This window comes from Tilletiopsis washingtonensis (assembly GCF_003144115.1).
Source record: "Tilletiopsis washingtonensis strain MCA 4186 unplaced genomic scaffold FA09scaffold_13, whole genome shotgun sequence".
Classification (NCBI taxonomy): domain Eukaryota; kingdom Fungi; phylum Basidiomycota; class Exobasidiomycetes; order Entylomatales; genus Tilletiopsis; species Tilletiopsis washingtonensis.
In genome coordinates, this window is record NW_020312010.1 from 283,857 (window position 1) to 305,020 (window position 21,164).

Below are 21,164 nucleotides of genomic sequence, written 5' to 3' on the forward strand. Positions count from 1 at the left end.
CGTGGGGAAGCGACTTCGAGGCCTGGGCGCGGCTTGTGCGCGGGCGCTGAGCGAATACAACAATCACGGCTCCACGTCACAAGCTCGACTACAGCCGACTACGCCCTTCCGAGCCAGCTGCTCCCACGGCTCACGTGCCGCGGCGCCGCAAAAAGTTGGCTGGTGGGGTCCAGCTCAAGCCTCGAGCGCTCGCACTCCGAGCCGAGCGTCTCCACACCTACACCTCCCGCACACACACACCCCAGCCATGGCACCCTCCTCCTCCACCGGCGCACCCGCAGCGCGGCAGCCGTCGCGCAAGGGCAAGGCGGCGTGGCGCAAGAACGTCGACCTGGCGCCCGTCGAGGCGGCCCTCGATGCTGCGCGTGCGCGCGAGCGCGATGGCAGCGGCAGTGCCGGCGCGCCGCTCTTCGTCGAGGACCGCACGGGCGACGAGGCGGTGGGCGCACGCATGGCGCGCGCCCGCCGCGCACAGAAGCCGCTGCGCAGCCTCGAGGTGCTGCGCAGCACCAGCGCCGTGCCGCCCGTGGCGGGCCGCGCGCGCGCCGGCGTCGCCGCCGGCCAGACGGCGCTGCAGGCGTCGGGCATGAGCAAGAAGCAGAAGGACAAGCTGCGCCGCAGCGCCGGGCGCGCCGTCAAGGGCCCCTTTGGCGCCGTCGTGGAGAGCGAGCAGGGCAAGAGCAAGGACAAGGAGGCCGTCGCGGACGCCGAGTACGACCTCTGGCAGCAGCAGTCGGCCGCCGCCGGCAAGCGCAAGGCCGACGAGAGCAGCAACGAGTGGCTGGCTGCGGCGATGGAGAAGTCCAACAATGTGCGTGGCGCGATCCGTGATGGCGAGACTGCCCCACTGACGCCCGCTCGCTCTGCAGAAGCCACGCAAGGCACCGCGGACGCTGACGGCAGCGCGCCCGACCATCGCGCCGGCAGCAGTCGTGGTACCGCACGAGGGCCAATCGTACAACCCGCCAGCAGCAGCGCACGACGAGCTGCTCACGTCGGCCGGCGCTGCGGCGGTGCGGGCCGAGGAGGTGCGGCTGAAGGACGCGGCGTACAAGAAGGGCTGGAAGGCCGGTGCCGAGGTGGCAGCGTTCGACGAGGGCGGACAGCGCGTGCGCGGCATGCTGGTGGGCGCCGGCGATGCAGAGGCAATGGAGAGCGCCGATGAGGATGCCGAGGAGGAGGTGCCGGAACTCAGTGAGGACGAGGATGCAGAGCCGAAGAACACGGACCCGAAACGCAAGACCAAGGCGCAAAGAGCCCGCGCTGCTCGCGTCAAGGCAGAGGTGCGTGCAGGACAGACGACGCAGCGACTGCCTCTCCTCTGACGCTCCCCTTCAGGCGGCAGCACGCATGGCAGCCAAGGCCCTGCGCATGCAGCGCGCCTCGCTCCTATCGTTGCCAGCGCTCAAGAAGGCGCAGGCACGTGCCGAGCGCGAACGGCTCGCGGCTGCGGCAGCCAAGCAGGCGCTGCTGGACGAGCGGCGCCTCAAGGACGGCATGCGCGGCGAGCGTGTGGGCAAGTTCCGCGTGCCGGAGCAGGAGATCGACGTGCAGCTCGGCGAGGAGCTGGCGGACGGCCTGCGCACGCTCAAGGTGTGCATGCACGCTTTGCTGGCAAGGAGAGAAACCTGGCGCTGACACGAGCTGTTCAAATCACCTTCAGCCCGAGGGCAACCTCTTCCGCGACCGCTTCGACAGCCTGACGGCGCGCGGCCTCGCCGAGCCGCGCAAGCTCGTCATGCCGCAGGCCGGCACGCAGCGCGGCGGCATGAAGCGCCGCAAGGAGGTCGAGACGCACTCTTACAAGCGCTTCGTCTGAGCTCCTCCGCCTTGCCTGCTCCTCCTGCTGTAGAGGGCGCACCTGCCTCCTTCCCTTCGACTTGTGGGCCCTCGGTCACTGTACACTTGCATAGACTGCTTTTGAGCTGTGAAGGCGTGGAACAGAGGGCCGTGAATTGCGGCAGAAGGCATGGGCGCAGCACAGCGGCCAGGGGAAGAGAAGGAAGTCTAAAGGCCGGAGCGGTGTCGAGGCGGGAAGCAGCTTCGTTTCGCGTCACGGGCGGGTGCATATGGCTGAGCGGGCCTACAGAGGTGGCGGAGCCGCTAGACGGTCAGCAAGACCTTCTTTACTGCCTGTGTGCACAAGGAGTGTCAGTAGGGGCTTCGATCATGAGCATCACTCGTGAGAGGAGACTGACTGCTTGCACCTGTAGGGCAAGAGCACCGTCAGCGCGATAAATAGATGACGAGCGGTGTGGCACTCACTCCTCCTGCGGCTGTTGTGAGCCGGCAGAGACGCCGAGCTGGCCGCGGCGGGCAGCGGGCTGTGGGTCCAGCGTGCGTGTGAGCCAGAGCGCGCTGTCGTCGTTGTTATCGCGGCACTCACCGCGTCGTCCTCATCGTCCTCGTCATCCTCGTCATCCTACAACAGTGGGGCGCTTGGTCAGAAGCGGCCTCACACGAGCTCATGAGCGCGAGCGGCGCACCTCGAAGTCCTCCGATCCGAAGTCTGAGGGTCCAGAGTCAGCATGATGGTCAAGCAGCACGAGGGCGGCAACTACGCACCATCGTCCTCGTAGGCCAGGGCCTTGCCGGTGAAGTAGTCAACGGCGTGCGGGATGACGCGGTCCTTGAGGTCCTCGGCGATGGTGTAGTCGAGCTCGAGGCGCTCGTCGAGCCTGGCAAGGATTGTCAGCCATGTGCGGCGCAGTGTGTGGCCACGCTGCAGCGCCACTCACTCGTCGAGGTCGGCCTCCTCGCCGTCCTCCTCGCCCGTGGGCGGCTTGGGCGGCGAGAAGAAGTTGAAGAACGACTCGACGGGCACGGAGCGCTTGACGGTGCGCGTCTGGTTCGTGTTCTTGTTGCGCTGCTTCTTCGTCTCGACCTTGTGCGTCAGGTCCTTGTCCTCCTTCCACTCGATCTTGTCGCCCTCGGCGTGGTCGTAGACCAGGTCGCCCGAGTAGCCCACCTCGTCCTGGTAGTAGTACGTCTTGTTGAGGCTCGAGTTCGTGAAGAAGTCGTTGGGGCCAAAGACGAACTCGAGCTTGAAGCCGGCCTGCGTGCCGGGCAGGTAGCTCATGCGCACGTCCCGCAGCGCCTTGAGCGCCTCCTCGTCGCGCTCGGTGATGAGCTCGGAGAGGGCGACGTGGTTCTTGAGCGCCGTGAGCCAGAACTCGGGGATGCCCTTGGCGGCATCGGCGGGCGCCTTGGCGTCGGCGAGGCTCTTCTTGGGCTCCTCGGCCTCCTCCTCGTCCTCGTCGTCCTCCTCCGGCGGGTCCGAGGCCTCGCCGGCCTTGACCTCCTCGGCCGTCGGCTCGACGGAGCCCTCGACGATCGTGGCGCGGCGCTCGTACAGCGGGCGGTAGCGCTCGGCGTACTTCTTCTCGAGCTCGAGAATCTCCTTCTGGAAGTCGGCCTCGACCTTGGCGTGCTCGACCTGGATGCCCTTCAGGCCCTCGACGCGGCGCTTGATGTGGTCAGGCAGCGACTCGAGGTAGCCCGACGAGCGGCCGACGAGACCCGAGAGCTTGCTCTGGATCATGCTGGCAATCGCCGGGTTGCCCTGCATGGCAGCAGCGAGGTCTGAAGAGGACGCGCGTCAGCAGCTGGCTCAGAGAGCGCGAGGCAGAGCGACGAGGCATCGCGCAGGTAGTCGTGGCGACTCAAGCAGCGAACACAAAGTCCGCTCAGGCACGCGCCGCGAGACGCGGCCCGAGCGGTATGCGTGTGCGCGCAAATGAAGCTCGTGGCTCGCAGAGGAAGAACGACGCGCCGAAGAGCGCGGTGTAACACGCTGCCTTTGCGAGCGATGCCACCAACGCCGCCGTGCCTCCTCCAGTGCCACTCCACGTCGGAACCTGCTGCAGCATCTGAAGACATGCCATGCGGCGTGCGCTCGAGTGACCGACACACTGTTGGTCGCCACTGTCCACTGCCAACATCACTCGCGGCTGCGCAGTCAAGACTCACCGCTGGCCTGGCCGTCCTCGGCCTCCTCGCCAATGGTGCCGACGGTGGGGCGGCTGAGCGCCTCGCGCGTGAGCGGCGCATTGCTCAGCGGCGTGTTCTGCGGCGTGGGCGCCGTGAGGTCGGCGTTCCGGTTGCTGCAGAGAGGAGCGCAAGGTCAGCGATGCGACATGGACGGTGATGGCCGTTCGCGCGGCAGGCACAGCCTGCGAGCGGGCCGCTAGCAGCCGCGGCGCAGGCGGACGTCCGCGACGCCGGCAGGTCCAGTGCTCCACCAGATGGCGTGGCTAACAGCTGCCATGCCAGCGCCGAGCGTCTGCCGCAGCGCAAGCCGCCATCGCCACAGTGCCTGCAGTGCACGGCGCAGACGGAGCGCGGCGTGTGGGGCCGCGCACGCGCGCGCCGGCCGTGCCAGCAAAGACGAGCGCCCGAGACGGAGCGGCAGCCGGCGCGACGACTGCACGCGGACGGTGCAGCGCGCGAGTGCTCGATGCAAGACGCACATGGGGACGTTTCCGGACATGTCGGAAGCGGGGTGTGGGTGATGGGGGGTGGTGGTCGTGAGGCAGCGCGGCGAAGGCACGAAGGCGCGCCCCTCGGCGGCTGCTGCAAACGCGCAGCGCAGCGCGTGGCGAGCTGAGACGAGCGCCCGTGCTGTGGTGCCTGGCCGCCGTGTGCCTGTGCCTGCCTGCCTTGCCGGCGGCGTGCGTGCGCCACGCGTCCAGAATCAAGCACGCCGCCCGCACGCAAAAAGCTGCCGCCGCCGCCGCACAGCGCACCTCGTCTATCTGCTTCCAACAGCACCGTCGTTGCATCACAAGCGCTGCGAGTCGCTGATGTCGGATGAGGCTTGATCGCGGGTGCTCGCAGCAGGACATGCTCGCCAGCGCGCCCGCGTGGACAGCGCAGAGAGGCGCGCAACAAGAGCCTGCGCCCGTGAATACAAACCCTGGCGCACAGCTTCAATGCGTCGCATACAACCGCCGCGACCAGCTCGGCGCAGGCACCTGGGCAGTGTGCCGCGCGGCGCCCCAACCCAACACGCCGGCCGACGCTGCTCCCACGCGTTGGACACCGCCTCACGCTCCGACGCTTCGGAGCGCCGCGTGCCACATGCTCAGATAGCGAGAGACGGGACAAGCGGTTCGATGACACGGCAGCAGCGCAAAGATGTAGTGTACAGTGAGGAGCGCGGGAACGTGATGAGCGGGAGAGAGAGAGAAGACGGCGTGGGTATGCGAGGTGGGGAATGCGGCGGGGCGACCGGCGCTGCCTTTGGGGGTAAGTAAAGTCGCGGCGGAGGGCAAGGAAGGGGCGGCTGCTGCGTGGTATGCTGTAGAGAGGTAGGCGCAGCGTCTAGAAGTCATCGTCCGAGTCGTCGTAGCGCGGCGCAGGCGCAGACGACTTGTGCGGCAGCGGTGCCGCCGCAGCAGGAGCGCGAGGCGGCGGCGCAGCGCCGACCTGCTCCCACGTCGACGTGACGTCGCTGTCCGACAGCTGCTCCTCGCTCGCTGGTGCGGTGCGCGAGCGGAGACGCTGCGTGATGAGCGGCGCGTTGGTGATGTTGTTGTTGTGGTGGTTGCTGATGCCGCTGCTGCTCTCTCGCAGCGGCGGCGACGCGACGGCAGGCACGTCGGGCACATGTTGACGCGCCCGCGCAATGGCGTTGGCGTCGTGAGGACGCCGCGCGCCCGTCTCGACTCGCGCTCGTTGGCGCACGGGAGGCGGCTGATTGCGACGTTGTCGGCTGTTGGACTGTTGAGCCTCGTGCTCTGGCTCGTCTTGCTCGTCGCTTGCTCCGGGAAAGGCAAGCTGGGCGCTGGGCCGCTGTCGCGCCTCGCAGCTCGAGCCGCTCGGTGCGCCGTGAGACGTGGCCGAGGCAGAGCCCAGCGAGCCCTGCGACGACGAGCGCGACATGGCTGCAGCACCGCGCCAGCTGCTCGGCGCATGCTCAGAGTTGCGCGCCGTGACGGGCGGGACCTCGGTGAAGCCAGAGAGATCGTTGGCAGACGTGCTGCGGCTTGCATGGCCCGGACGAGGCGGCGCAAAGTCGTTGTCCTCATCGTCATGGTCCGAGTCGGCGTCATCGCGGCCTGCCTCGTCGCCGGCATCGACAGAGCTCTCGCTGAAGCTCTCCAGCGCCGCATCCTCGTCGTAGGCGCCGCCCTCGCCGTCCGAGCCGTCCTGCTCGTCCATCATCCAGCGCGGCGGCTTGTCTTGCATGCTGAAGATGGGCTTGGGCAGCGCGCGTACGCGAGCGGCGAGATCCTCCAGACTGGCCTCGTCGTGGCACAGGAAGCCCAGCAGCATGCTCGGATCCAGGCCTTCGACCGCCATGCGCTTCGGCGCGTGCGCATAGTGGTATGTCGAGAGCTCTGCCTCGCTGTACACGTGCGTCCACCACTCATCGGCCGCGTCGGGCGCCGCATCGTTGGCTTGCAGGGACGGCGGCGGATGCCGGAAGGGCACGGCAGGGCGCTGGTTGTGCGGATCGAGATAGAAGAGCTTCGAGCCTTGGTAGCCGACGAAGTAGAACGACGAGCTCGGTCGGCCGCCGGCAATGCCGACGCTCTGCGGGAATGTGAAGACGCGCTGGAGCGGGAGTCAGCCAACATCCGCCTGCTGCCGGATCGCGAGCACTCACTTTGATCGACTCGTGGTACACAGGGTTCACGCCGTCGAGGCCGAGACGCACGCCGATCAGGACCAGCACCGGCCGCTGCCAGCGATGAGAGCCGTGGGGCGAAGCATGCGAGCCGGGAACCTGTGCCGCCTTGCGTGCGCGACTCAGGTACACGACTCCGTCGGCTGCGAGGCTGACGCCGATGCCTGCCCCGTGGAAGTCGTCGACAAGCTGCTTGATGGCGCCGGCCGCCGTGCTGGGTCCGAACCACTCGCCAGGCTCCTTGCCGAGCCGCTTGCCCTCGCGCGCCATGCGGTGCACGCCAAAGGGACACGCCGGGCTCGGATCGTCGAAGAACCAGCTGAGCACGCGCACGTACGTGGCGTAGCGGCTGCGCTCCTGATGCCATGCTTCGTATGCACGGCCGCCATCTTCCTCCTTCGATGGAGCGGAGCCGTCAGGCAGGGGACGAGGCGCACGCCGCCACTCGCGTCCGAGATGCACATCGAGCAGCGCGTTGGCCAGCAGGCTCTGACCCGTGCGCAGCATGCAGCCCCAGCCCGAGTCGCGCGTGAGGTCCGAGCGCACGCCGAGCGTGGCCGAGAGCGCGGCGGTCGTGCGGCCCCACAGGCTCGGAATGCCCATGCGCTCGCCCAGACCGCCTGTTCCGCCTGCGACGGGATAGCTTGTGCTGGGACTCGCGGCGGCAGAGCCGACGGCGCGCGCCACGCCCAAAGCTGCGCCGAGCCCGGGACTCTGCTGCACGTGTGGGCTGGTCGGCGACGTGCTGAGGAGGTCAGCGGAGGAGCCGCCCTCGCCGACGCGACGACCCAGCCAGCCGCGCTGTCCAGGCGTACCGGCTGATGCTGGCGTGCCTTGCCGCTCATTGCGCGCTGCGGACGTGCTCGGCGCCGATGGGTTCGGCAAGCCAGATGCCTCCACTTTGGCGGCCTCCGCCGCGGCCTGAGCGGCAGCCGCCTCAGCATGCGCCGAGATGCTGCCGTCGCGCGAGATGGGCGCAAAGTTGGCACGGTACGTGCACCAGACGCGTGAGGCAAAGTCGTGCTGGAACGCGTTCGCCACAGACTCGGACGCAGACACGGGTGCAGGGCCGCTGACCGCAGCGAGTGCAGTGGCGGCAGCGTACTCGCCTGCAGCCGACACGGCGGCCGCGATGCTGCGCGGCGCGTAGCTCGATGAGGGATTTGGCGAGCTGTGTGGCGTGGGCGGATTGCGCACAATGACTGCCTCCTCGTTGCTGTCCGCAAGCGAGGCAGGCTTGGTCGGCGATGGCGTGCGTGGGAAGTCGTGCTGCTCGACGCCGCCATCGCTGCTCAGCACGCTCGAGTACGCCGACTCCGCGCCGGGCGACGTCTCGCGGATGCGCCGCCGCGGCGCACTGCCGCTGCTAAGCGAGCTCGTCTCACTCGTGCGGCCCGCTGACGAGCTCGGCGCGGTGCCGGACTTGACGCGAGCAATGTTCGGCGAGGCGCCCTGAATCTCGATCGTCGGGCCGCCGGGCTGAAGTGGAGGCGAGTCGGCGTCGAGCAGCGAGCGGCGCTGTTGCTGGGCTGAGCCGCCGTGCAGCACACCGAGTAGCCAGATGCCTTCCTCAGCTGCGCCATCGCCCGTCGCAGCAACCTCGCCGTCGCGCAGAGAGCGCACAGCACGGTCCAGGTTGCCGACTCGCTGACGCGCCGAGGACGACAGACTCGTGAGCAGGCCCGCCTTGCGCGAGCCGGGCGCGGGCGGACCTGTCAGGCCCGCAGTGGTCGCGGCGCTGCCTGCGGGCAGCAGTACAGGCGAGCTGGAAGGCGCGCTGCCCGCAGAGCCCGTGCTGCCGCGATGCGTAAGGACCGTTGGACGAGCAGCAGGCATGCGCGTCGTGGGCGCGCCTGGCTCGCCGGCGCGAGGCCGTGCGACTTCTGCTTCAGACGTGCCGAGCATGTTGAGCAGCCAGCCACTAAGTCGGCGCGGCAGCGGCTCGTCGTCGGGTGCGGCTAGAGCAGCGGGCATAGACGAGCGCTGGCTTTGAGAGCCAACAGACCCAGCAGATCCGGAGTGGCCCTCGCCTGCGCCCGCATCGACGCGGCGTCCGAACTCGGTGACGGACGCCTGGCTCTCGATGCTGGCGCGTCCCTCGCTGCGCCCGTCTACGCTGCCGGCAGGGGCGCTCCCCGCCGACACTGAGCCTGACTTGTCCTTCTGCTTACGCCGCACCCAGTTCGGCAGCGTCGCTGTCCTGCCCAACAGATCGCCCGAGCGCTTCGATGTCAAGCTCGACGAGGACTTGCCTTCGGTCGCGGCACTGCCGGTGGAGCTGGCGAGCGAGTCGGTGCTCGCCATTGCGGCATCGTTGCGGCCGCCACCGAAGAAGGTACGGCTTCCCATGCGGCGCACCAGACTGCTCGCACGCCCAGGAGACGGATGCGCAGGCTCGCCGTCGGGCGTCTGCACCAGCGAGTCGCGGCTGCTTCCGAAGCCCGTCTTGCTCCGCCCGAACAGCCGTCGCCGCTCGCGCGGACTGGGCGGCTGCGATTCGGGCGCTGCGGGCGGCTGCCGCGTTTCCGCCGCAAAGGCAGCATACATGCTGTTGCGGGGCGTTCTGCCGCCGGACTGCGAGCCTCCTTGCGAGGGAGAGAGCGAGCTGCTGGGACCGTCGTCGGGCTCGACGATCTGGCCGTGATAGCGCAGCGTGGTCGCTCGTTGCCGCACCGGCGGAGGAACAGCCGGCGGCACCGCAGCAGACTGGCTCGCGCCGCTCGCAGCTGGCAAGGCTGCTTCCGCAACAGGGCGGGCTTTGGGCGCAGCGGTGGTCGGAGAGTCGACCGAGGAGGCGCGCGCACGGCCGGCCGATGCCTGCTGCTGCGTCTGCCACGAGGACGGCGGCGGCGCTGCGACATGGGTCCGCCTTCCAACACTGCCCGATGAGGCGCTGCTGACGCCAGAGAGCACTGAGAGCTGCGACTCGGCGCTGACCTCGCGCTCGCGCCGGGCGCCAGAAGACTCGGCCGCCAGCACGTCAGAGCTGCCAGACAGCGGGTGTCCTGATGCCATGTCGCGCAGTGTGTCGGAGTGAACGGCGGCAGCACCTGCAGAGACGTCGTACGACGTGCGGCTCGTGCTGGCGGCGCTGCTGCTGCCCTCGGACGTGCTGGCCGCCGAGGGCGCGCCGCTGAAGGCGCCGCCAGTCGACACGGACGACGAGGCCGAGTGGCTGCTGCGCGGCTGCTGTTGCGCAAGCGAGGCGTGCGGCTGCGTCGACTGCGGCTCGGAGTGCATGAGCGGCAGCGAGCGCTCTGCACGAGCAGGCGTGGACGCCAGCTGGGCCGTATCAACTGCTGCGCCGAGCGACGAGATGCTCGGCCAGGCAGCGCTTGCGGGCGACGTGCCGGCGAGGCGGCGCGATGCGAGCGCCGGAGAGGTTCACGCACGGCAGTGGCGACTGCTCGGCGTGGACAGGAGCCTGGAGAGGTGCGAGACGGGGCCGAGACTGAGGCGGGAGCGTGCCGCAGACGCGGGGTGAGGCGGTGTGGAGAGCGGACGATCGCCCGTCACCGTCAGCCGCGCGGCGCAGCGCAGCGGCGTGCGGGCAGCGCGGCGGCCGGCTGCGGCGGCGGCGCGCGTGCCATCCCATGCGCCATGCCCGCGATGCGCCAGGCACGGCCAGCTCTCTGTCTGCTGTTGCGCCAGCATCACGCTGAGCACCAACGCTCGCTCCATGCTGTCTCTGTCTTGCTTGCCGCAGCAGCCAGCTGTCGGGCTGCGGGAATGCTTTGTGACCTTCTCCCTGTCGATCAGGGTGTCGCACCGTGCCTCGCGCCTTCGCGCACCTGTGACAGGCACCTGCGAGCGCGGGAACAGCATCTCGAGGGGTCCGCTGCGGCGGCGCCTGCTTCCGCTGCTGACGCTGCGGCTCCTACGTGGCTGGACGGCCGGCCTCCTGCGGCAGCTCGCCCACAGCTCGTGAGTACTGCTGGCAGACAACAAGCAGGCAGAGGTTGTGTGCAGGTATTGCGGCTCTGGTGTTGCGCAGGCGTGGAGCGGGACCCTCGATCCACCTCGAAGCTCACGCATGAAGGACCCACGCCGCAGCCGCAGCAGCAGCCGCCCAGCCGTCAGGGTGCAGCCGAGCGCGGCGGCAGGCGCGGCGCCGCCGTGCTGATGGCGCAGCGGCGCGCGCCCTTCGCCCCCCCTGCGCCCGCTGCCAGCTGGCAGGCCGCGCGCGCGCCCTCGCGCCTCTTGGCGCGGCGCGCCCCTTGTGCTCGCTTCTTGCCTCTCACCACAACCTCCCCACCCGTCCCCCCCGCTGTGCCCACCCTGCTCCTCATCCTCCGCAATGGACACCATTCTTCTCATTCCCTCCGTCGCACGTCTCTCGCCATCCTCGTCCTGACTGCCAGCCTTGCTCACTGGTCATCGTCGCCTCGGCCGCTGCGTCGCCTTCATCAGCGGCGTCGTGGCCGTGGTCGTCTGCGCGACATGTGCAGTCTTTGCGCGGGATTCTGTTCCTGCTGCTGAGGTCGTGAGTGAGCCCGCTCTGGGTGTGCGCGCGTGAGGCAGCCGGCCGTGGCCTCTGCGCTGCTCCTCGCGGCGCTGCGATACGTCCAGGCGCCGCGTCGCTGTGCCGTTGGACGTGCCGGCATCGCGATGCTGTGGGTCCGAGAGGCGCACACGCGAGCTCGTGCGTCACTCTGGCCGCGCGGACTCGCGGATGCTCGTCCTGAGACCTGTGGGTGCCGTGTGACGTGCGCCCGGCGCCGCCGCCGCAGCCGTGTGGTCGTCGTCTCCGTGTTGGTGAGCTTCTCGTCATGCCCCTGCTCGTGTCCTGTGAAGTCTCGTGTTCCTCGGATCCGTGTCGTGGCGGCAGGACTACACCCATGCGCCCTATGCCACGAGGCACACCCACCCACTTGCCCATCTGCTGCTCCCCGGCCAGCCACATGTCGCCTGTACTCCTCTTCGTCGTCTCGCAATGCCACATCCATACTCTACTTGCTCGCATGACCTGTCCGACGCTCCCGTGCGCTCCGAGGTCGCTAGTGCGCTTCCGTGCGGCAGGGCATGGAGCGCCTCAACGTGCCGCTCGGCCGGGCAAGGGTGGGCCGCCGCTGGCGCCGCTCGTCGTCGCCGCCGGCGCCGCGCGGCGCGCGCCGTCTTCATGCGCGGCCCGGCCGGCGCGCGCCGCGTGCAGCGAAGCGCCGCTCCCGACCACCACGACCCCGCTCTCCTCACCCGTTCCCCTCGCCTGCCACACCTCGCCGTCCCGCAGACCCTCACGCTCGCCGCGGCATCACACCTCGGTGATCCGGCTCGAGCAGAAGCGTGAGAGAGGCGCCAGCTCCGGAGAATTCTGCCGAGCCGCTGCCACGCCTCAGGCGGCACCAGGCAGTCTCTGCACCTTCTCTCGGCGAGAGGCTCGTCATGAGCGCTCCGACGGCCGTGCCTGATGTGTTGATGAGCGACGCTGCTGCCGTCAAGGCTGAGCCCGGCGCTGCGCCCTCTGCCGCCGGTGCCGCTCCCGCAAACGGCGCTCTGGCTGCGAGCATCGCTGCTGCCGCTGATGCCAGCTTGCCGAGCGCCGCTGTGCAGCAGCAGTCGAGTGCACCGCAGGCTCAAGCTTCCTCGAGCAGCCAGCCGATCGTCGGCGCCGGCGCGGCAGCGTCGCCGCCGCAGGCGCGTCGCGCGGCACCGGCACTGCCGTCCTTCTCGGACGACGAGGACACGGAGGACGACGAGGCGCAGCGCGACGGCGTCAAGTCCGAGCTCTCCTCCATCTCGCCAACGCCCGACGACGCCTCGCCCTCCTCGTCACGCTCGGCATCGCCGGCGGGCAACGGGCGTCGCGCCGCGGCGCACCGCAGTGTCGCGTCGTCGTCCGGCGCCGGCTCGGCATCGGCGTCGGCGTCGGGCGACTCGGGCAGCGCCTCGCCGCCGCGCCGCGCGCGCGACAGCTCGAAGCGCATCGACGAGGCCGAGGCCAATCCGGCGCTGTACGGCCTCAGACGTTCTGTGAGTAGCTGGCCACTTGCATCAGGTGCGGCAGCGGGCCGGTGACGGCGGCGAAGAGGCGCTTCGCGCGCGGCGGCATGGGCAGGCGGGCAGGCCGCGAAGGCGCGCGTACCGTAACGCCGCGCCGCGGTGCGCGACTCGGCGCTCATGCGAGGCACTTGAGCAGTGTGCGCGCCGCCGCCGCCGCGCACGCATTCGCTCCCCAAGGCCGCCGCGCGCCGCCGAGCACCGCCTGTCTTTGCATCTGCTCGAGCTGCGGCATGCCTCGTATTGAGGCCGCAGGCTCATGGCTGACTCACTCTCCTTCCTCAGGGCCGCGCTCCTGCCAAAGTCGTGAGTGCCCATGCCCGGCAGAGTTTTGCCGGCGCCCCGCTCACACGCCTCCACAGTACGTCGACACGTCCGGCACCGACGACGACGACTCGGACGTCGGCTCCAGTCGGCGGCGCAACAAGGGCCGCAGTGCCGGCGGCACCTTCAAGGTGTCGAAGCCGAAAGGTGAGCTCGCCGTCGCAGGTGGTCAATGCCACGCTGACGCCTTGTGCCGCAGCTGCAAACGGCGGCAGCTTCCAGAGCGCCGCCCGCGAGGCAGCGCTCGGCTCCGACGAGGAAGAGTTCGGCACCAGCAACACCCGGCGGCGAGCCAAGCAGGCCGTCGGAGCCGCTGCGCCGCGCCTCACCAAGGGCAAGCGTGCCACGTCGTCAAGCCACTCGCTCGACGAGATGGCGCGCATCCCCTCGCGCGGCGGCCGCAAGCCCAACTACAACGAGGACGACTTTGGCCTGTCGCTCAGCGACGACGACGACCCATTCGAGGACCAGGCTGACCTGGAGATGGTCGCCCGGACCACTGCTGCGGCAGGCGAGGGTGAGGCCGCACGGCACAAACTCCTTGCCAGCAGGCGCACCACTGACACCGCACTGCAGAGGAGGAGACGATTGAGGGCGTCTTCGGACACGCACGCGCAGACGAGTTCGGTGCGTCCCGTGTGCTCTTCCCCTCATGCCTCGCCGCTCATCTCTGCCACCGACAGTGAAAGACAAGGAGGACGACCCGCGCCGCAACCTCGTCTACACCATCAAGTGGAAGGGCTACTCGCATCTGCACGACACGTACGAGCTCTTCGACTTCCTCAAGAACTACAAGGGCTTCAAGCGCGTCGAGAACTACGTGCGCCACGTTGTGATTCCCGAGCTGGAGCTGCGCCGCAACCCCAACACGCAGAAGGAGGACATCGAGCTGCTGCAGATTGAGAAGGAGCGCCAGCTCGAGATGGTGCAGGGCTTCATGCAGGTCGAGCGCGTGCTCGACCAGCGCACGCAGAACGCCAATCGCGACGTTGCGTACTCGCACCTGGCCTATCTCTGCAAGTGGAAGGGGTTGGCATACGCGGACTGCACGTGGGAGGTGAGTCGAGCCAGGCAAAGGCGAGCGACTTGTACGCTGACACTAGCACACTCAGGCCGCCGAAGAGATCGGCAAGGCTGCCAAGGGCCCCATCGACGCATTCCATGCCCGCAGCGCCTCCACGACGGTGCCGTACCGGAGCGAGAGCTACCCGCGCGGCCGCCCCAAGTACACGCGCATGACGGAGCAGCCGACGTACATAAACCCCGGCGGCACGCTCAAGCCGTTCCAGATGACGGGCCTCAACTGGCTGGCGTACCTGTGGTCGAAGGACCAGAACGGCATCCTGGCCGACGAGGTGCGTCGTGCGGTCGTCGCGTGTGGTGGCGAGTGCTGACGCTCAGTGCCTTGTCACAGATGGGCTTGGGCAAGACGGTGCAGACTGTGTCCTTCTTCTCCTACCTCTTCCACTCGCTGCACCAGTACGGGCCCTTCCTCGTCGTCGTGCCGCTGTCGACGCTGCCAGCGTGGATGCAGCAGTTCGAGAACTGGGCGCCGGACATGAACGTCATCAGCTACACGGGCAACACGGCGAGCCGCGAGATGATCCGGCAGTACGAGTTTGGCCCGGCGCGCAAGCTCAAGTTCAACGTGCTCGTCACGACGTACGAGTTTGTGCTCAAGGACCGCGCCGACCTGAGCTCGATCAAGTGGGCCTACCTTGCCGTCGACGAGGTGAGCCACAATCTGCCTGCCGCGCTGCTCTGTGGCTTGAGCTGACACCGCACTGGCGCAGGCACACCGCCTGAAGAACTCGAGCGCCCAGCTCTACGAGTGCCTCAAGTCCTTCCCGACGGCGGGCAAGCTGCTCATCACCGGCACGCCGCTGCAGAACAACATCAAGGGTGGGTGACGCTGCTGGCTGCCTGGTGTACTTGCACTGACCACCGTGGCTGCCCGCAGAGCTGCTGGCCTTGATGCACTTCCTGCGCCCCGACGAGTTCCCGCTCGAGGACGGGTTCGAGATGAACCAGGTCGACTCGGCGACCGTCAAGGCGCTGCATGAGAAGCTCGACAACGTGATGCTGCGCCGCCTCAAGAAGGACGTCGTGGCCGAGATGCCCACCAAGACGGAGAAGATCCTGCGCGTCGAGATGTCGGCGATGCAGCAGCGCATGTACAAGGCGATTCTGTCGCGCAACTACTCGGTGCTCAGCGCGCCCGGCTCGGCGCAGGTGAGCCTGCTCAACATCGCCGTCGAGCTGCGCAAGGCGTCGAACCACCCGTTCCTCTTTGAGGGCTCCGAGGTCATCTCGGACAAGCGCGAGGACACGCTGCGCGGCCTCGTGATGCACAGCGGCAAGATGGTGCTGCTCGACAAGCTCCTCACGCGCCTGAAGCAGGACGGCCACCGCGTGCTCATCTTCAGCCAGATGGTGCGCATGCTCGACATTCTCTCCGACTACATGTCGCTGCGCGGCTACCTCTTCCAGCGTCTCGACGGCACCATCACGTCGGAGGTGCGCAAGAAGTCCATCCAGCACTTCAACGCGCCCGACTCGCCCGACTTTGCCTTCCTGCTGTCCACGCGCGCCGGCGGCCTCGGCATCAACCTCGAGACGGCCGACACGGTGATCATCTTCGACTCGGACTACAACCCGCAGAGCGACGCCCAGGTACGTGGCGCACGCCAGCGCGCACCCTCCGCATGCTGACGCGTTGTGTCTCAGGCCATGGCGCGTGCCCATCGCCTGAACTCCAAGTTCAACGTCAGCGTCTTCCGCCTCGTCACCAAGGACACGATCGAGGAGGAGGTCATCGAGCGCGGCCGTCGCAAGGTAAGCGCAGCTCGCTCCTGGGCATCGCCGTCCGCTGACATGGGTGCCTGCACAGCTCCTGCTCGAGGCTGCCGTCGTCGGCCAGATGGACACCAGCGGCCAGCGATTCCAGGCTGCCGATGCCTCTGCCCAGAAGGCCCAGCCGAGCAAGGATGAGGTGAGCTGGACGGGTGCGCGACTCGCTCTGCTGAGACACTGCTAACAACATACTTGCCTCAGCTGAACGAGCTGCTTCGCTACGGCGCCAAGAAGATCTTCGAGAGCTCCGAGAGCGCAGCTCAGAAGCAGCTCGACGAGGTGAGTCGGCAGCGGCTAATAATGTGCACCCCCGATGCTGATCCTCTGCTCTCAGCTCGACCTCGATGCGATCCTCACGCACGCCGACGAGGGTCTCGAGGCGGAAGCCGGAGGCGCCTCGTCTGGTGGCGCTGCCTTCGCGCAGTCGTTTGTGGCCGACTTCAAGACCTCGGGCGAGGAGGACTGGAGCAGCATCATTCCGGCGGACCAGCGGCGCGCCGCAGAGGAGGAGGAGCGCAAGAAGGCCGTCGAGGAGGCAGCCGCCAGCACTTCGCGGCGCCGCGCCGCACATGTGCCTAGCGGCGCATACGAAGGCAGCGCCGGTGCCGAGGGCGCCGAGGATGACGACGACGAGGACGACGACGAGGGCGAGTCGAAGGGCAAGGCACGCAACAAGGGCGGTGCCAAGCCGGGAGTGCCGCGCAAGACTGGCGCCCAGCGTGCTCTCGAGCTGTCGGACCGCGACATCCGCGTGCTCATCCGCGGCATCCAGCGCTGGGGCGACATCCGCTGGCGCTACGACACGCTCGTCGAGGATGGCAAGCTCACGGGCAAGAACCGCGGCGTGCTCGAGGATCTCTCGGACGAGCTCATCAAGAAGTGCGAGGTGGCGGCAGCCGAGCACGAGCGCGAGCTGCAGGCGGTGGTCGATGCTGGCGGCGAGATCACGTCTGCCCTGCGCCAGCGCGCGGTGATGGTCTCCGTCATGGGCAAGACTGAGATTACCACGAACGCCGAGACGACGCTGCTGCGCCACAACGGCCTGCGCCTTCTCTTCCAGCTGCTCGACCCGGTAAAGGATAAGCTGCGCTGGAAGGTGCCGCTCGACCACCTCAAGGCGACGATCAGCTGGACTGGCGGCTGGACGGACGAGGACGACGCACGCCTGCTGCTTGGCATCTTCAAGCACGGCTTCGGCTGCTGGGAGGAGATCCAGGCGGATGAGTCCCTCGGCCTGGCCGGCAAGGTCTTCCTCGATGAGGGCAAGAAGGTGCTCGAGAAGAAGAAGGGCGACGACGCTGCACCAGCAGCTGCTGTCAAGGATGAAGGCGCCGCGGACGGCGAGGCCGCGCCGGCTGCGCCCAAGAAGGGCAAGAAGCCGCCGGCTGCTAGTGTGCGCCCAATCCCGAACGCGATCCATCTGGTTCGTCGCGGCGACTACCTGCTCAAGGCGCTCTGGGATGCCGGTGAGTGAGCAGCTCGTAGTGCCTGATGCAGGTGACTGACGCCATGCTGCAGAGAACGACACAGCGCCTGCACCCGAAGTCAAGGTCGCGCCAGCGATCAAGAAGGGCCGCAAGTCCAGCCCGGGCGGCAGCAACGCTTCGCCCGCTCCGCAGGCCAAGCACGCAAAGGGCGCGAAGGGCGCTTCGGCCAAGAAAGCGCGCACGTCTGCGCCGCCCGTCGAGAAGACGGAGGTGAGTGTCGTGCTCTGATTGCGGGTTCCATCCGCTCACGCGCTCTTATCTGCAGCCCGAGGACGACGGCAACGACAGCATGGACGAGGCAGCGTGCAAGGAGCTGATGCGCCCCTGCAAGGCCTCGCTGAAGCGTCTGCGCGAGACGGAGAATCTGCCGCGCGAGGAGAAGGTCAACGCGCTGAAGGAATGCCTGTCCAACATCGGCGGCCGCATCGGACACCTGCTCACCGACGAGTTTGGCGCGGTGTCGCAGGCCGAGCGCGAGCGCCAGGAGCGCCACTTGTGGTCGTTCGTCACGTTCTTCTGGCCTCGTCCGGTACGTCGCCCGCTCTGCTGTGCCTTTCGTGTCTCAGACTGACGTCTCGCTGCGCAGGTCGAGTACTCCAAGCTGCGCGCCATCTTCCAGAAGCTCGTCGGCCCGGACATCGCACCTGCGCCGAGCAAAGCATCTGCGTCGAGCACCAAGCGCAAGGCTCCTGCCGAGGCCAGCAGCGCGTCGCCGCAGGTTAAGGCCGGCGCAAGCGCCTCCAACGGCCACGAGCACCACGCTCCGGCGCCGAAGAAGATGCGCAGCGACGCCTTCTCACCGCCGGGCCGCGGCAGTGCTGCGCCGTCGCCGCGTCCGTCGGGCGCCGGCTCGCCGGGCTCGTTCCGCGAGCGCGAGCGTGAGCGTGACGGCTACCGCGGCGAGCGCAGCTCGTACGCCTCTCACGGACGCGACTCGTACAGCGGCGGCGGCGGTGGTGGCGGCAGCGGCGGCTCTAGCTACTACCCGCAGCCGCGCCACTCGGATGACCGCGAGCGCGGCAGCCACGACCGCGAGCGCAGCAACGACCGCTACTCGTCGTCGCGCCACTGAGTCCCTCAACTTGGGCATCCTGTCTCATCACTCATCTCCTCTGCACCGCACCTCATTCCCCTCAACACTAGCTCCCTCCACGCACCGCTGCTCCCTCCGCCTCGTTGGCATCCCATCAGCTCCCTTCCTCCAACCTGCACAGTCTCATGTACCGAGCCAACGCGTCATGCATCTCTCTCCAGTCTGGGCAGCAAAGAAGGTCCGATCGTTACGTGAGGTGTGTGGGAGATTAGCAGCGGCAGTGCGCGCCACGCGGCTGAAGAGGGCAGAGGGCGGAGGTGACAAGCGCACGCGAGGGTGCGCACAGGAACAGAGTGGAGTGAAGACGTCGAGCTGGGCGCGGGCCACTGCAGTGCGCAACGGCAGCGCACGCAGCAGCAGCGACGTGGCCGCCAGACGGCCGCTGATCCCGAGCTGCAGGCACGGAGCGAGAGCAGATGTGCTGGGAGTAGGATATATAGCTCGAGCTCCAGACTGGCTGCAGGCCAGACGGCGCATTGCGGCGTGGCAGGCAGGCCTCTTTACAGCAGACCGCACGACCGCAGGTTGACCCTGAGCAAGAGCATGTCAGCCACAAGCGCCCGGTGTCGCAGCGCACGAAGCCGCACTCACTGGATGATGATGTCGTTGACGGCGCTGAGCACGAACTTGATCTGGTTTGTGTCTGTGGCGCACGTAAAGTGCGAGTAGACCGTCTTTGCGTCGCTCTGGTTGAGGCCGACGAAGCGGCCAACGATGTACTCGCACGCGGCGTTGTAGTCGCTGCCGCCCGTGTAGTCGCTGAAGTAGTCGCTCATCGGGCTCACGGGCAGCTTGGCCTTGAAGAGATCGATCTTGTTGAGGAACAGGATGATGCTCGTGCGCACGAACCAGCGCGAGTTGCAGATGCTGTCGAAGAGCGTGAGGGCTTCTTGCATGCGGTTCTGGCGGTGACGAGGCACGTCAGCGCGCTGCGACGCCACAGAAGCCACATTCCGCCCTGCCGGTCCTCACGCCATCCGCCGCAGATGCTCGCTACTTACCACGTTCTGATCCTCGTACAGCAGCTGGTCGTACTCCGAGATGGCCACCAGGAAGATGATGGCCGTCACGTTCTCGAAGCAGTGGATCCACTTCTTGCGCTCCGAGCGCTGGCCTCCCACGTCGAACAGCTTGTAGTGCAGGTCGCCGATCTGGAAGTGCGTCTCCCTGCGAGAAGGCGGTGAAGCGTCAGGACCGCCAGCCGGAGGCGCAAGGCTGCAGACCAACGCACGTGATGCCCGTCGTCTTGACGCGCGATCGCAGCACATCCTGGTCAGTCGGCAGGTAGTTTGGCTGCGCCATGCGCTCGACGGAGTCGAAGTAGCTGCACGCCAGCTGTCAGCAGGCGTGCCAGGCCTCGCGTCTTGTCGAGTGCAACTCACTACTGCGCGCTGTCGTTGAGCTGGTACTCCCGGCTCCGCTCAAAGCACGTCTGCACGCCCCGGTCGCGCCACAGGCCGTACACGGCGTCCGCCACGTGCGTCGGCAGGCTGTCGGCGTCAATCTGCGGCGGCAGCGAGAGGATGATCTCGGCGCGCTTGGCGTTGCTGCCGTCTGCCAGCGGGATGTCCAGGTTCTCCATCGCGTCGAGGATGACGCGCATCGACTGCAGCAGGTTGCTGCACGCGCCTGTGTGAGCAGCGCTGCGAGGCAGGACAAAGGAGGCGCAGCTCACGAGAAGATGATCTCCTTGTACGAGTCGCGCTCCTCGGCGCTGTAGCTGCCGTGGTTGCTGCGGGCCGGAGAGCGTCAGCTGCTGGAAGGAGGCGTGATGAGGGGCACGGCACTCACATGAGTTTCTACAAAGAGGCAGCGGCATACACGTCGTGAGCACTGAGCAGCGACAGGCCATCTCGCCTGGCACGCACCATCTGCTTGAGGATCGTGGACTGACAGGCGGCACCGGATCAGCTGCCGCAGCAGTGAGGCCTCGCTGCAGCGGCACTCACCTTTCCACTCTCTCCGGCACCGAGAAGCAGCATCTCTGCGAGCGGCCGCGATCAGCCCTGCTCCAGCAAGCGCTCCCCTGCTGCAGCACTGCGCCCGTCGCATGTATGCGCCGCCGCGCCTGTCCGCGCCTGCTACGCACTGATCTCGTTCTTCTGCGCCTGGCGCTCGCGGCGCAGCTCATCCTCGATCTGCTGGTTGCGCAGCTCGCCCTCGCGGTCTACCTTGGACTGCAGATGCGCGCACAGGGCGAAGGTGAGCATCCGGCAGCGCGGCACAGCTCTGACGCTGCACGCACTGCTCCGCAGCCCATCTTGGCGCAACGTGTGGGGGGTTAAGAGAGGCTAAGGCTGGCGACGAGACGACGGGGGAATGCGCTCCGAGACGGCGACGGACGGGCGGCACGTGCAGGCGAAGCGTGCGTTGCGATGGGCGCGAGGGAGAGAGTGTGGCTGCACTTGGTGGTGGATGTGCAGCGAGAAGGAGAGGTGAGAGAGGGTGAAGGGTGAAGCGTGGTGAGAAGCGGGCACGAGCGCGGCTGGGCCAGCGCAGGCGGCGGCGCGCGGGGAGCGCAGATCGGGGGCGGCGGGCACCGCGCCACTCTCGGCCGCCGCTTGCTCTGCCCTCGTCGCTCGCGCGCGCGCGGGCGCCGGGCGGCGCTCCCTCGCGGCGCGCCTGCGCTGCTTGCGGAGCGCCACGCGAGGCGCGTCGCGGGCACGGCGCCGCAGGCCTGCTGCCGCCTCAGACGGCGTGGCGCTGTACCAGACGGTGCACTGCCGCTGTCGGCGTGCCGCCGCCGCTGCTCGACCCCTCTCGCACTTCGCGAGTCGAA

At 68.1% G+C, this 21,164-nt stretch overlaps 6 protein-coding genes across 6 annotated transcripts; 2 read left to right on the forward strand and 4 right to left on the reverse strand.

Moving 5' to 3' along the window:
- Positions 1-247: 247 nt before the first annotated feature.
- On the forward strand, positions 248-1,923 carry FA09DRAFT_361185 (P60-like protein; the record flags this gene model as incomplete). The annotated part of the gene is made up of 4 exons (XM_025745322.1): positions 248-811; positions 870-1,283; positions 1,339-1,593; positions 1,664-1,923. 4 exons carry the CDS (start codon positions 248-250, stop codon positions 1,817-1,819), a joined length of 1,389 nt encoding a protein of 462 aa, XP_025597642.1. The 3' UTR covers positions 1,820-1,923.
- On the reverse strand, positions 1,884-4,528 carry FA09DRAFT_330528 (NAP-domain-containing protein). The gene is made up of 9 exons (XM_025742640.1): positions 4,470-4,528; positions 3,970-4,103; positions 2,739-3,582; positions 2,566-2,678; positions 2,487-2,509; positions 2,387-2,422; positions 2,266-2,324; positions 2,199-2,207; positions 1,884-2,133 (listed from the first exon to the last, which is right to left on the reverse strand). The coding sequence occupies exons 1-9, from the start codon at positions 4,487-4,489 to the stop codon at positions 2,127-2,129; spliced, it is 1,245 nt and encodes a 414-aa protein (XP_025597643.1). The 5' UTR covers positions 4,490-4,528; the 3' UTR covers positions 1,884-2,126.
- Positions 4,529-5,096: 568 nt separating this feature from the next.
- On the reverse strand, positions 5,097-10,125 carry FA09DRAFT_361187 (hypothetical protein). Its single transcript, XM_025745323.1, has 2 exons — positions 6,611-10,125; positions 5,097-6,558 (listed from the first exon to the last, which is right to left on the reverse strand). The coding sequence occupies exons 1-2, from the start codon at positions 9,869-9,871 to the stop codon at positions 5,323-5,325; spliced, it is 4,497 nt and encodes a 1,498-aa protein (XP_025597644.1). The 5' UTR covers positions 9,872-10,125; the 3' UTR covers positions 5,097-5,322.
- Positions 10,126-10,871: 746 nt separating this feature from the next.
- Positions 10,872-11,579, reverse strand: FA09DRAFT_330530 (hypothetical protein). Its single transcript, XM_025742641.1, has one exon. The coding sequence runs from the start codon at positions 11,532-11,534 to the stop codon at positions 10,917-10,919; it is 618 nt and encodes a 205-aa protein (XP_025597645.1). The 5' UTR covers positions 11,535-11,579; the 3' UTR covers positions 10,872-10,916.
- A 211-nt stretch (positions 11,580-11,790) lies between these two features.
- On the forward strand, positions 11,791-17,909 carry FA09DRAFT_309264 (hypothetical protein). Its single transcript, XM_025740604.1, has 16 exons — positions 11,791-12,601; positions 12,914-12,934; positions 12,991-13,099; positions 13,152-13,469; positions 13,529-13,579; positions 13,636-14,009; positions 14,065-14,307; positions 14,367-14,684; positions 14,746-14,854; positions 14,913-15,625; positions 15,680-15,787; positions 15,843-15,944; positions 16,007-16,084; positions 16,140-17,271; positions 17,324-17,502; positions 17,558-17,909. The coding sequence occupies exons 1-16, from the start codon at positions 12,014-12,016 to the stop codon at positions 17,861-17,863; spliced, it is 4,749 nt and encodes a 1,582-aa protein (XP_025597646.1). The 5' UTR covers positions 11,791-12,013; the 3' UTR covers positions 17,864-17,909.
- Positions 17,910-18,552: 643 nt separating this feature from the next.
- FA09DRAFT_330533 (putative guanine nucleotide-binding protein alpha-1 subunit) lies at positions 18,553-20,662 on the reverse strand. Its single transcript, XM_025742642.1, has 11 exons — positions 20,631-20,662; positions 20,475-20,562; positions 20,335-20,369; positions 20,254-20,274; positions 20,177-20,184; positions 20,061-20,117; positions 19,768-20,004; positions 19,617-19,709; positions 19,387-19,552; positions 18,977-19,287; positions 18,553-18,916 (listed from the first exon to the last, which is right to left on the reverse strand). The coding sequence occupies exons 1-11, from the start codon at positions 20,643-20,645 to the stop codon at positions 18,886-18,888; spliced, it is 1,062 nt and encodes a 353-aa protein (XP_025597647.1). The 5' UTR covers positions 20,646-20,662; the 3' UTR covers positions 18,553-18,885.
- Between the last annotated feature and the right edge of the window lie 502 nt (positions 20,663-21,164).